Below are 13,313 nucleotides of genomic sequence, written 5' to 3'. Positions count from 1 at the left end.
AGGGTCGAGTCTGCCATCGGCCGAGAAAGAAAAGGTGATTCGACAGAGAGAGGAACTGAGAGGACGAAGTGGAAGTCAGGCTTCGAAGCGGGAAGGCAGGAGAGGAGACGCCGGAGCCTCTGACGGTCCTTACTCACCTCACGGCTGTACACGTTGTCGATCCGCCTGCGGAGCTCGGCACCTCGATTTGGGCCTTGTCTGGTGAACGGGCCAGGCCTGGATTTGTATGCTGGACCGTGAGAGAGATCGGCTGAGGCCCATCGTTGATCTGGCGGATTTGTGCCATCGACATTGCTCGGGGCCAGAGCGCGCGGAGACCGCGTGTGTGAGGTCTGCGACAAAACGACAAGCGCCATTTTTGCCACGCGGCGTCGTTCGAGCTGGGAGTTCAAATCCATGGACATCCGCCTGTTGCGAGCGACATTCGTGCTTTTGACACTGTCCTCTCGTCCATGAACCCTCACCAAGTACTGTCTTGTCTTGCATGCATGCTGTCTGTCTATCTGTCTTTGTCTGCACGTTGTTTAAGGCATATTTCGGTAGCGACCCCCGCAAAACCTGTAGTCCGTGGTTCCCTAGTTAAGAACGGGTTGAGGATTGTTAATAAAACCATTGTCGTGAATTTTGCTTGTGTTGTGATCCCCGATGTTCCCCAATAAATCTGGTTAATTCGTATGAAGTTGCCGCTATGGATTAATTTGTGTCGCGTCGAGGAACGATCCGTTCGATTGGCATATAAAACCAAAATGGTTACAGACTGGTAGAAAACACTCAGCATCTGACACAACCAGTGTGTAACCAGGAGTTCTATTTCCCCAACTGGCAAGGTACAAGGATTACGTTGGTATCGCGACTGAAGGCGCGTGACCCGAGGCCTGTGCTGAGCCGGCCTGCGTTATAAAGCCCCGGAGATGGCGGTGGTGAGGGTGGCGCCAAGGACCGGGTGAGAATCTCGCCACCCCGGATCCGCAACAATGTATATATATATATATATATATATATATATATATATATATATATATATATATATATATATATATATATATATATATATATATATATATATATATATACACATACAGGGGGTCCTCCACTTACGACGGAGTTCCGTTCCTACGACGCGTCGTAACGCAATTTTCTGCGCAAGTCGAATTTCTGCCCCTCATTCCTCAAACAATCTTTTAGCCTTCTCCTGAATCAACACAAGGCTCATTGGGATACGCTGTTGATGGTGGTCTTCCAGCCAAAGCACTACCGTAAAATTCGGACTATTAGCCACAACTTTTTCCCTCAACTTCGACCTCTGCGGCTGAAATAACGATGCGGCTTGTTTATAGGTTTTTCCGATGTTGCAGTTTTTCCCGATGACGCATTCAGGCCAAATCAAGTTGTTGTCGTCAGTCTCCAGTCTATGTTTAGATTCACATTAGGTTGCAAAACTGGTTTTGACTCTTTGTGAATTCAAAACTCACTGTAAAAGTCCTCTTCCTGCAGAAAGTCAATTAATTTTCCTGACTCATCGCAGAGAGGTTATTCTTCTTACTTGGATCGACGTCGTTATTTATCTATATGGTATTTATATTTACGTTTATTACCTTGCATTGTTAACCGAAACTTGAAAAACGTAGAATGAGCGAGGTAAACCACACTGGGCTAGAAAAAGTTCAATCCACACTCCAAGTGTCTTCCCTGATCGCCGCGGCTGTTTGTGCGTTTTCCTGCTTTCTTCAGTGATGAATTTGCGACCTCAGAATATATTTAGAGAGATATTGATTTGGTAAGAGTACAGTATGAAGAAACAAGAGGTCTACACGAGGAATTCAAAACTCACAGAGGGGCGAACTTTCTCGCTGACAAAAGTCAACAAAGGCTTTCAGGAGGGAGGAAATGCCAATGGCATGGATGGTCGGGGTGTTTCTACTGTTCAGATTAGACTCAAAGCAAGATCAATCACTTTATTCGCTTGGTTTTTTTCTTTATAATTTATGTGAGATGTGTCGTAACCACGAAACGTCGTACGTCAAGACAGTCATAACCTGAGGATTGCCTGTGTGTATGTATATGTATGTATATGTATATATATATATATATATATATATATATATATATATATATATATATATATATATATATATATATATATATATATATATATATATATATATATATATATATATATATATATGAGAAGAAATGAAAAGTGTCACAGACGTAGCTTCTCAACAACCTTTATGGTGGCAAACTTTCAGCCAAATAAGCCTTCTTCTTGGTCTTCCTCAACGAGAATGAGTGCACAGTGGGAGCATATCCATGCATGTCATAGTCTTGATCTACATTACAAGACATGTAGGCATGAATATCCTCCGACTGTGCACTAACTCTCATTGAGGAAGATCAAGAAGAAGGCTTATTTGGCTGAAAGCTTGCCACCATAAAGGTTGTTGAGAAGCTACGTCTGTGACTCATTTAATTTCTTCCTGTTACATATTTTATAACAAGAGCTCAAGTGAGCACAATATACGCCCAAACAAGAAGGTATATACAGAATTGTGCTACTACATGGAAAACAGCATTCTGGTTGCCATGGCAACCACTTTAGATGACGACCGTATGTCACGACACACCGTCTCCGCAGTCTGTACCTATGTACCAAATATGAAACGTGAAAGTTGAAAACTTTGGGAGTTAGAGTGCGGACAGGAACGAACGGACAGACAGACAGACAGAGACGACCGGTATCACATAATACGCCCGGATATATATATATATATATATATATATATATATATATATATATATATATATATATATATATATATATATATATATATATATATATATATATATATATATATATATATATATATATATATATATATATATATATCGGGCATACAAAAAGTGAGGCATCCGACCCATCGTGTGGAGCTTCTGCTGTTTCTCACAACACACACACACACACACACACACACACACACACACACACACACACACACACACACACACACACACACACACACACACACACACACACACACACACACACACACACACACACACACACACACACACCGTACTATAGCTGTCAATATATTGTTATGTGGGACAGGGGTGGTGGAATGGGGGGGGGTGGGGGGTTCATAGATAGATTGTGTTTAGAATGGCATGGCTGTTTAATCGTGTCAGGTAGAATTACTCTTGCAGTTGTTATTTGTCAGAGGTAATCTGACAAATCTGTCAGAGTTAATCTGTCAGAGGTATTATAAGGAAATGCACACCGAGGAAGTTGCAAGGAAGCGATTGCATAAATCTTAGAGCAGAATCGGGTAAGATTGTATTGTGTAAAACCTTCTGTGCAGGCGAGGCCAGGTGGATGACTTGAGGCCACAAAAAGGCACTGGAACAGCACTATAAATGCACATTACAGGACTTGATGGATGCTTTGCCAGCACCATGAGCAATTATGGCAGGTCTTCTGAGGGCTCGCAAAGGACGGCGGGAAACGTGGCCTTGTGTGCTGCAACGAGGTCTCAGATGGGAGCAGGGCGGATGCTGTGGGAGAGCATTGATCAAGTCCTGTGGAGTGGCCAAGAGACAAGCCGTGGGTGGTCCTGTGGAGTGGCCAAGAGACAAGCCCAATAAATATAAATTGCAGCAAAAAATTTACGCACGCTCTCTTCTTAGTCACTGCCTGAGAATGACGAGTTAGAGAGATCAGATAACTCGCCATCACTCATTACCACTCCTCTTCGCTATTTCATCTGAGCCGTACTTCGCCCGATGCCGTGCCAGCCTGCACTCATTATCCTGCAGCCACAACCAGCTCTTGCCTGCCTCAAATCCTCGCCTGATATCTCCATTGTCTGTTGAATCCGGTATTTGGGCATTTTAGTGGGGTATAGTTTTCTTTTGTACAATAAGTTAATATCAACCCTTCTGTATTTGACTTTGTACACTAGACCTCTCCAGCTTTTGTCTTGTCTTGTCCATCCCCATGTCAGTATCATTGCATAATAAACTCTTTATTTGCTAAGAAACGTCTTCCTGCAAAAACAACCGCCACATTTGGTTTATTGAATCGGCCAATCCTTGGGGGACATGATAGTCAACAGAATGTAGAAACTTTAAACACCATTTCAGTCACTCGCAGGGGTTGTAAACACCTCCAGCTCAGAATGCCTGCCTTTAAGTGAGTGTCTGATGCAACAATATGCTATTGAAGTGATCAAATGAGAAATTAAACAAATCAGCACATCAGCACATTAGCATATTAGCATAGACTGATAGAACACTTTTAACTCAAAGAGCTGGATTTCTGCTGGAAGCAGAAATCTCATGCAAGCAACGTTGAATGTCAACATAGAAATTAAAAAACAAAAAATCCTAAAGTTTACCTTGGGTGAGAAGATGGAGGAGCAAAAGGAGTGGACACATCAATGGGGATGGAACCCTGTCCAAGAACTCCCAACTCTCCATGGACGGAACAAACCCTGGCAGCCCAAATGCCACCTCTTCAAGTTCAGCACTCCTTTTTGTCAACCTCTTCCTCCAGCCGGTCTTTTAGATACATTTCAATTCTTGCGTTGCCGATTTGCGTTGCGTCTCTTCCCCTACTTGGTACTCTTTGCACCAAACTGTCCTTAGAAAATGATGATCTTGTAAACTGCAAGAATAGAAGGCATGATAAAACAAGAAACTAGAAGTGCACACACCTCCACCATGTAATGCGTGATCCACAAGAACATATCGGGCCCAATACATGTTTGAGATATCGTGTTGTACATCGTCTTTGGCCCCATCTCTCAATGGTGAAGAATCACTTTGAAAATTCAATAATTCGTGTCCCGATCCGGATTCTGATCTTCACCAAAATCGAATCAATTTGTCGTGGTCACACACCCAATATGTCGAGCAAGTTTCGTCTGAATCCGTCCACAACTTTTTGAGATATCATGCTATATGTCGTTTTTGGCCCGATCTCTCAATGGTGAAGAATCACTTTAAAAAATTTTGAGTAGTCGGATCCGGATATTCACCAAAATATAATCAGTTAGTCCTTGTCGCACACCCAACATGCCCACCAAATTTCATCCGGATCCGTCAACAACTTTTTGAGATATCCTGCACGCAAACAAACAACCTCCTTCACCTTCGTTCACCAACAATAAAAAAAATGAAAGTGTGTTCGTGATGTAAATATTTGGGATAACTTTTTGGTTTCTTGGATTCTCCAGTTAACATCCAAGTTTCCGCAACATTTTCAGAGAGTAAGTGTAAGAGCAACAGCATTACATCTGTCTCCGCAGATAACACCGATTCTTTCATAGCCAATGTTTAATAACTCTAGTGTCAGCTTTTCATGATTTCCACCAAGTCTGGTATCTCCTCTCCTTGTAAACCTTGCAGCTGTTGGTTCAGTGCCACCACCTCAGATTACCAGCTCATATTGCTCTTGTAGCTCCTTTCCTCTGGACATGAGGACGTCAGAAAGAAACCTGGCAAGATCTGCTCTGTTCTCTTCCAGTGCAATTGATACGGCACTTTCAAAATGATGTAAAATCTGCCTCAAAATGCTCAGTGCGCAAGTGCAGACACCCAGGGAAACCGATTCAAATCAATTTCCAAATATTCGGGACAAAATAAAATGGATTGTGTGTCCAGGATAAAGATTGTTCCTTGGAATGGCTCATCAAGCTTCTAAACAAAAGCCGAAAATACTTGGAAAAGTATATGAGCAAAAGGATTGTGCATCTGCACAACGAAAGACTTGGAGAACCTTCTCAGCTCGCCGAACAGGCACCTGCTCACACTGTAAACTCCAGACCAGGTGGGTCGGTGCAAGGCCCGAGTGGAGGGACTTGTGTTACAGAAACCCACGATGGATGACCACCAGTGAATGGACTGTTAATCTGGATTAAGTTTTTCTGAACATTGATGGGAAGGACATATTTGGGACTTGTGCATTAACAAGGCAAGTTTAAAATGATGATATTTACGATCAATAATGGTGGGAATGATGGTGGGGGAGGGGGGAATTGGGAGATGTATGGGCTGTGTGCAATTAGAAATATTGTTGTGGTTCTGTAAAACCGCATGCTTCAAAGGCAATGGCACACAACATACAGCAATCGCCAAGGCAGTTATTTCAACAGTATGTCTTAGGACTTAGATCGTCCCTTCCATATGTCTAGCGAGTTAAAAAGGGGAAAGATGCGTTGGGTGGGACTCTCGTAGTTGGGCTTTGTATACCGCTTACATCCTCACTTTAACCTTTTACTTTCCGTTACACAAAACACACAAACAAACAAACAGTAAGCTACGAGCGTCAGCATTATGCTCACGCTGCAAACGCTTCTCGCCGTCAACGCACCATTCCTTTGGAGTGGCGTGCATTCTTCGTTCAAATGTGTGCGCCATTTCCAAACCACCACCTCAGCTCAGACTTCACCCGGCTCACTAAGTTCACTGCAGCAGATTCCTACAACTGGGGAAAATACTCCCGCAACAACCCACGCTAAAACCCGACTTTTATTCACCATTTCACCACAAACGCCACGTGGCACTAGGCCTCCACCGTGGGTGCCACGTGGAAATTAACCACTCACTATAGATGACGCATTATCACCACCTCTCAGCAAGAATTACAACCACAAGAGTGTACTACTCTATGACCGTTTCAACTGCCCCATGGTCACCAAATCTGCAGCGAAACCTCATGGGGCCCGGGAGGAATGCGGGACGAGTTATTTGAGTGATGAACATGAGGCACGAACGTGTGCTGCGGTTCATGAGCGGACCTGCGGGTAGCGCGAGGGTTCCGCTACAATTCCAAGTTAGAATAAAGGACAGTGCACGTTTGGGGCCGAGGCACACGTCCAAAGACCGCGGCGCCATGTAAAACTCGCAGCATCGATCCATCCCAAGGTTGGTGAGCAACTGAGCCAGTTTCCAGACCCGGAGCCTGGCTATGGCCGCTGTGTCCCAATAGAAGAGTGGGATTTGGCAAACAGCACGTTGCTATCTGGTACTCAGCCACTCCCTTTGCCAAGGCTCATAAAAAGAGGAGCGCGGAGCCTCCTCCGAAATGGTACGAACCCGACACCTCTCATCCACAGATATCTCTCATATTCCTGTATGTCCGCTTGTCCGATTTGCATTCAGGAACAGAACAATTACGATTAACCATTCTGACACTGCCACTCTTTTGTTCGATGCTGAAAATTATGTTCAAAAGATTATATGAATTATAAATTTCACGCTAGCAATGGCAGGACAAAAAGTGTTCAGCAACCAGAACCGAATCAGTGCAAACACACATGCAGTGCATGCACACGAGGCCTCATTTAGCATTCATACGTCATTTTGAAAGGCACGTATTGGCTCCACACTTGGCAGAAATGGCACATCTAATCTGATGACCTTTTGAACAGGTTCCTCTGACCAAAACGTTTGGATTGTGTCGCTGTCTTAATTCGCTGCGGTCTGATATACTGTGGTCAAAGTCAACGTCAGCTCTCGTTAATTTCCCCTTTGAAGTGTTTTACAGACTACATGAAATTGAATGCATCTGCACAATCTCCAAAGGTTTGGACAACCTTCTGATTCTCCAAGTGATCATTTGCATGAGCACGTAACCATCAACAACGATGCAAATATTCAGTTCCACGTGTGCAGCTTCTGATGGTACCTTGATTCCAGACGTACAGTGTGCCAAGTAGCTCTGCTTTACATGTGGAATTCAACTCGACAAACGCTTCAGATAGGGACAAAGGCAATGGAGAAAGTTCATGCTTCAAGTCATGGATCATGTCCACTGGTAGACCAGCACCAATGGCACTGAGCAGTCATGGAAGTAGCTTTGTGAGCTTTCTTGGGGTTTTTTGTTGTTGTTGTTGTTGTTGTTGTTGTTGTTGTTGTTGTTGTTCTGTTTGCTTTGTGTACACCAGCGTTTTGTCGAGCAACAAATGCTTACGAGTTGTTTTGTTCATGGTAGAAGCAGATACTCTCATGCATCAAATGCTCTTGAACATTTATCACAACAATTCAAAATGTTACAATATTTGTTTATAAAACATATTTGCAAATGATCATGGGCTAAAAATTTGTGGTGCATGCATAATTTCGATCCACCTACCGTCCTTCCCGATCATCTTATTGTTGTTTATTGTGTTCCAGACCTGTCCAGGAGCCGTATCTCTGGCCTGTATCGCACGAACAGACCCATGGCATGGATACAGAGCTTATTAGCCTCACCAGAGGAGAGGGGATAGCATTTGGGTCCATTTGTTTGTTTGTCCGCACAGAACTTCAGTGTTTTTCTCTGCAACCGCTTGTCGGATTGAGATGAAATTTTCACCACAGGAGTGACTACTCATGTAGAATGTTTTAATGATGAGCATGACATCATAGGTTACGTAGTGTGGCAACCATGTTGGAAAAATGGAAAAACTTTGGACCTCAATCTCTGAAACCACACCAAGGGAAAAAAAAAAAATTAAAACTTGGCACACAGTAAGTACTGCTCATGGGAAATAAATAGGATTTTTGTACGACGTCATAGGTCCTTCATTACATCACAATTGCATCCGCAGAACACGACGTCTCATCAGTACGAACACCATCCTTGCAGCATGCCATCCGCCATACCCTTCGAGCACGCGCTGAAATCCATGTCAATGAGCGTGTCCGCCTCCTAGGAATAAGGACCACTCGACCGTCCAGGGAGGTTGGCCGGTGTTAACCGCCAGGCTACCATTAATTTAGGGAGTGGGATTCGAATCCCAGCACCCTGCGCCAACTGCTACGAGGAGCAGGATTTGAACCCGGCCACCTCCATGACAATAGATATGTAATATACCTTCAAAAATCTTTTCTTAACAGAGAGAGGCAAAATACAACAATGACCACCTATCCATGAGGAACAAAATTTTCCCACCCGTGACGTCAAAGGTCACATTGTTTGGTGTCCATATTGGATTTACCCAAAAGCCTATTTTTAAAATCTTCTCCGGAACGCCTGGACAGAACGAGGGGAAACTTCACACAAATGTTCCCCAAGCTTTGGGGATATCAGGGTGTTCACGAATAATTAGTAGGTCACATGGTCTGAACCGTATTGATTGAACGGAGATTTAAATAACATAAAATTAAAATTCGTTCTCTTGAACCGCTTCATCGATCGACGTAAAACTTCACGACTGCGATCTAGTCGTGATGGGGAATACGTTCTAAATTTCAGCTTGGTCGGACACACAGTCTGGCACAGGCAGAATTTTTAATTTTTTTTCAATCTGGGTTCTGTTTTATTATTATTATTATTGTTTTTGAAAAAGGCTCGCTTGACTGTGCTTGTTGGGGTTTGAGGGGAGAGGAGTAGCAGCTGAAATGTGAATCCTATCCAGGTTCCTTCTGATGACTCCAATGCAGGACTGTACCTATTTGGTCTTCCATTTGATTTGAATTTAATTCATTTTAATCCCATTCTGAATTCAATTTGATAGTCAGGTGTCAGGTACCGGGCGTAGTGGCGTACGCCTGTAATCCGGCTACTCGGAGGCTTGGGTTGGAGGATCGCTTGAGGACGGGAGCTCTGCGCTGGGCTGCGCTATGAGAGAGGGTGTAGGGCAGCCCGGAATCATGGCGAAACCCAATCCATATCCCTGTGTTGTAAGAGGTGACCAGGGTTGCGTAAAACCTATGCCAAATCAGTATGCGGATCATAACGGATGATCCGCTGTGGCGACCCCTAACGGGAGCAGCCGAAAGACGAACAACAACAGTCAGGTGTCAGGTGTCAGGCATCTGATCAAAGTGGAACATCTTGGTACCCGGTCATCACTGCCAGCAGTTATAAAGTGGCAGTTCTTGCTACGTCCCTTATTAATTATGTAACACACCAGTACATAATGACCACACAAAACAAGTCCTGGCGAGGGTCTGCAATCTCCGATTGCTCTCTTTCTTGTTGTTGCTTGTATTCCTACGTCCGTAGTTCCATTGAGTTTTGATTGGTCGAGACGCCCTTCAATCAGTCCATGTGTGCAAGGAATTCAATCGCTTCATCTTCGTTTTATTGAGTTTTCTGGAATTCCAAATCTTTCACCAAGAGCTGTTGAACATTGCTCGAGCTTTGCTTGCACAGAAAACAGCAACGGAAGTACAAAATGAACTTTAAATTTTTACTATTTCATAATTACACTTCCATCATGAAGTTCCCTTCGTGTACAGCCTTTGTGGCTGCTGGTTGCATCGTTAGTTCGGGGCACAGCGATGCCGCTGATACAGTGCCGCAATTACCAGTACACTGGCACTCATTTCGCCAACCTTGGAAGGATGACAGACTGTCAACCCCTTGGTGTTAATTCAGCGGTCAGTGAGGGGTGCGGGAGTGAGGAAGTGAGGGGTGAGGGGTGCGGAGTGAGAGTGAGGAGTGAGGGGTGCGGATTGAGGGGTGCGCAGTGAGGGGTGCAGAGTGAGGGGTGCGGGAGCCAGGGGTGCGGGAGCCAGGGGTGCGGGAGCCAGGGGTGCGGGAGCCAGGGGTGGATTGTGCACAAGGGGGAAGGGGCCGTACCGAAATAAAAACTCGGCGGTGGGGGGGGGGGGTTTGAGGAGTTGGGGAAGAGGATGGACCTGTGTGTGTGGTGAGGAATTAAAATTAAAAAGTGGAAATGACGGACCAAGTTCACCAGGAATCCGCTCGTTAGGTCCACACTCATGGAGATTGACGTCACACCTCTCAACAAAAACCTCATGAATCAAAGGAAATGAAAGACGGGCGATTCCCCGACGTCATGCGACGAGGAACAACGTGATGAGTGAAGGGATGGTTGTGATGAGTGAGGGATGGTTGTGATGAGTGAAGGGATGGTTGTGATGAGTGAAGGGATGGTTGTGATGAGTGAAGGGATGGTTGTGATGAGTGAAGGGATGGTTGTGATGAGTGAAGGGATGGTTGTGATGAGTGAAGGGATGGTTGTGATGAGTGAAGGGATGGTTGTGATGAGTGAAGGGATGGTTGTGATGAGTGAAGGGATGGTTGTGATGAGTGAAGGGATGGTTGTGATGAGTGAAGGGATGGTTGTGATGAGTGAAGGGATGGTTGTGATGAGTGAAGGGATGGTTGTGATGAGTGAAGGGATGGTTGTGATGAGTGAAGGGATGGTTGTGATGAGTGAAGGGATGGTTGCGATGAGTGAAGGGATGGTTGCGATGAGTGAAGGGATGGTTGCGATGAGTGAAGGGATGGTTGCGATGAGTGAAGGGATGGTTGTGATGAGTGAAGGGATGGTTGTGATGAGTGAAGGGATGGTTGCGATGAGTGAAGGGATGGTTGTCATGAGTGAAGGGATGGTTGTCATGAGTGAAGGGATGGTTGTCATGAGTGAAGGGATGGTTGTGATGAGTGAAGGGATGGTTGTGATGAGTGAAGGGATGGTTGTGATGAGTGAAGGGATGGTTGTGATGAGTGAAGGGATGGTTGCGATGAGTGAAGGGATCGATGTGATGAGAGAAGGGATGGTTGTGATGAGTGAAGGGATGGTTGTGACGAGAGAAGGGATGGGTGTGATGAGTGAAGGGATGGTTGTCATGAGTGAAGGGATGGTTGTCATGAGTGAAGGGATGGTTGTGATGAGTGAAGGGATGGTTGTGATGAGTGAAGGGATGGTGGTGATGAGTGAAGGGATGGTTGTGATGAGTGAAGGGATGGTTGCGATGAGTGAAGGGATGGTTGTGATGAGTGAAGGGATGGTTGTGATGAGTGAAGGGATGGTTGTGATGAGTGAAGGGATGGTTGTGATGAGTGAAGGGATGGTTGCGATGAGTGAAGGGATGGTTGTGATGAGTGAAGGGATGGTTGTGATGAGTGAAGGGATGGTTGTGATGAGTGAAGGGATGGTTGTGATGAGTGAAGGGATGGTTGCGATGAGTGAAGGGATGGTTGCGATGAGTGAAGGGATGGTTGCGATGAGTGAAGGGATGGTTGCGATGAGTGAAGGGATGGTTGCGATGAGTGAAGGGATGGTTGTGATGAGTGAAGGGATGGTTGTGATGAGTGAAGGGATGGTTGCGATGAGTGAAGGGATGGTTGTGATGAGTGAAGGGATGGTTGTGATGAGTGAAGGGATGGTTGTGATGAGTGAAGGGATGGTTGCGATGAGTGAAGGGATGGTTGTGATGAGTGAAGGGATGGTTGTGATGAGTGAAGGGATGGTTGCGATGAGTGAAGGGATGGTTGTGATGAGTGAAGGGATGGTTGTGATGAGTGAAGGGATGGTTGTGAAGAGTGAAGGGATGGTTGTGATGAGTGAAGGGATGGTTGTGACGAGTGAAGGGATGGTTGTGACGAGTGAAGGGATGGTTGTGACGAGTGAAGGGATGGTTGTGACGAGTGAAGGGATGGTTGTGACGAGTGAAGGGATGGTTGTGACGAGTGAAGGGATGGTTGTGACGAGTGAAGGGATGGTTGTGACGAGTGAAGGGATGGTTGCGATGAGTGAAGGGATGGTTGTGATGAGTGAAGGGATGGTTGTGATGAGTGAAGGGATGGTTGCGATGAGTGAAGGGATGGTTGTGATGAGTGAAGCGATGGTTGTGATGAGTGAAGCGATGGTTGTGATGAGTGAGGGGATGGTTGTGAAGAGTGAAGGGATGGTTGTGATGAGTGAAGGGATGGTTGTGATGAGTGAAGGGATGGTTGTGATGAGTGAAGGGATGGTTGTGATGAGTGAAGGGATGGTTGTGATGAGTGAAGGGATGGTTGTGACGAGTGAAGGGATGGTTGTGATGAGTGAAGGGATGGTTGTGATGAGTGAAGGGATGGTTGTGATGAGTGAAGGGATGGTTGTGATGAGTGAAGGGATGGTTGTGATGAGTGAAGGGATGGTTGTGATGAGTGAAGGGATGGTTGTGACGAGTGAAGGGATGGTTGTGATGAGTGAAGGGATGGTTGTGATGAGTGAAGGGATGGTTGTGATGAGTGAAGGGATGGTTGTGATGAGTGAAGGGATGGTTGTGATGAGTGAAGGGATGGTTGTGATGAGTGAAGGGATGGTTGTGATGAGTGAAGGGATGGTTGTGACGAGTGAAGGGATGGTTGTGATGAGTGAAGGGATGGTTGTGACGAGTGAAGGGATGGTTGTGATGAGTGAAGGGATGGTTGTGATGAGTGAAGGGATGGTTGTGATGAGTGAAGGGATGGTTGTGACGAGTGAAGGGATGGTTGTGATGAGTGAAGGGATGGTTGTGATGAGTGAAGGGTTGGTTGTGACGAGTGAAGGGATGGTTGTGACGAGTGAAGGGATGGTTGTGACGAG

At 45.3% G+C, this 13,313-nt stretch overlaps 1 protein-coding gene and 1 pseudogene across 4 annotated transcripts in view; one reads left to right on the top strand and one right to left on the bottom strand.

The window, feature by feature from the left end:
* The window catches only part of LOC147031137 (sodium channel regulatory subunit beta-1-like), an 85,291-nt gene that overhangs the window by 71,430 nt on the left and 548 nt on the right, over positions 1-13,313 (bottom strand). For 3 of the 4 annotated variants that reach the window (XR_015056676.1, XR_015056675.1, XM_085875929.1), the window contains exon 2: positions 4,395-4,663. Coding sequence is in view for 2 of the 4 variants with exons in the window: in XM_085875929.1 (XP_085732055.1) it covers positions 4,395-4,476 (82 nt within the window). In the remaining 2 variants the exon portion in view is untranslated. Of the gene's footprint in view, positions 1-4,394; positions 4,664-8,134; positions 8,202-13,313 lie in introns of all 4 variants that reach the window. The other variant, XM_085875930.1, reaches the window with a different exon arrangement.
* On the top strand, positions 9,514-9,656 carry LOC147031138 (signal recognition particle RNA; annotated as a pseudogene).

Source organism: Eptatretus burgeri, chromosome 3, assembly GCF_056783735.1.
Source record: "Eptatretus burgeri isolate ZD-2024b chromosome 3, Ebu_testis_v1, whole genome shotgun sequence".
NCBI classification, from domain to species: domain Eukaryota; kingdom Metazoa; phylum Chordata; class Myxini; order Myxiniformes; family Myxinidae; genus Eptatretus; species Eptatretus burgeri.
The sequence above is the reverse complement of the archived record's forward strand: the minus strand, read 5'-3'. Positions and strand labels throughout refer to the sequence as shown.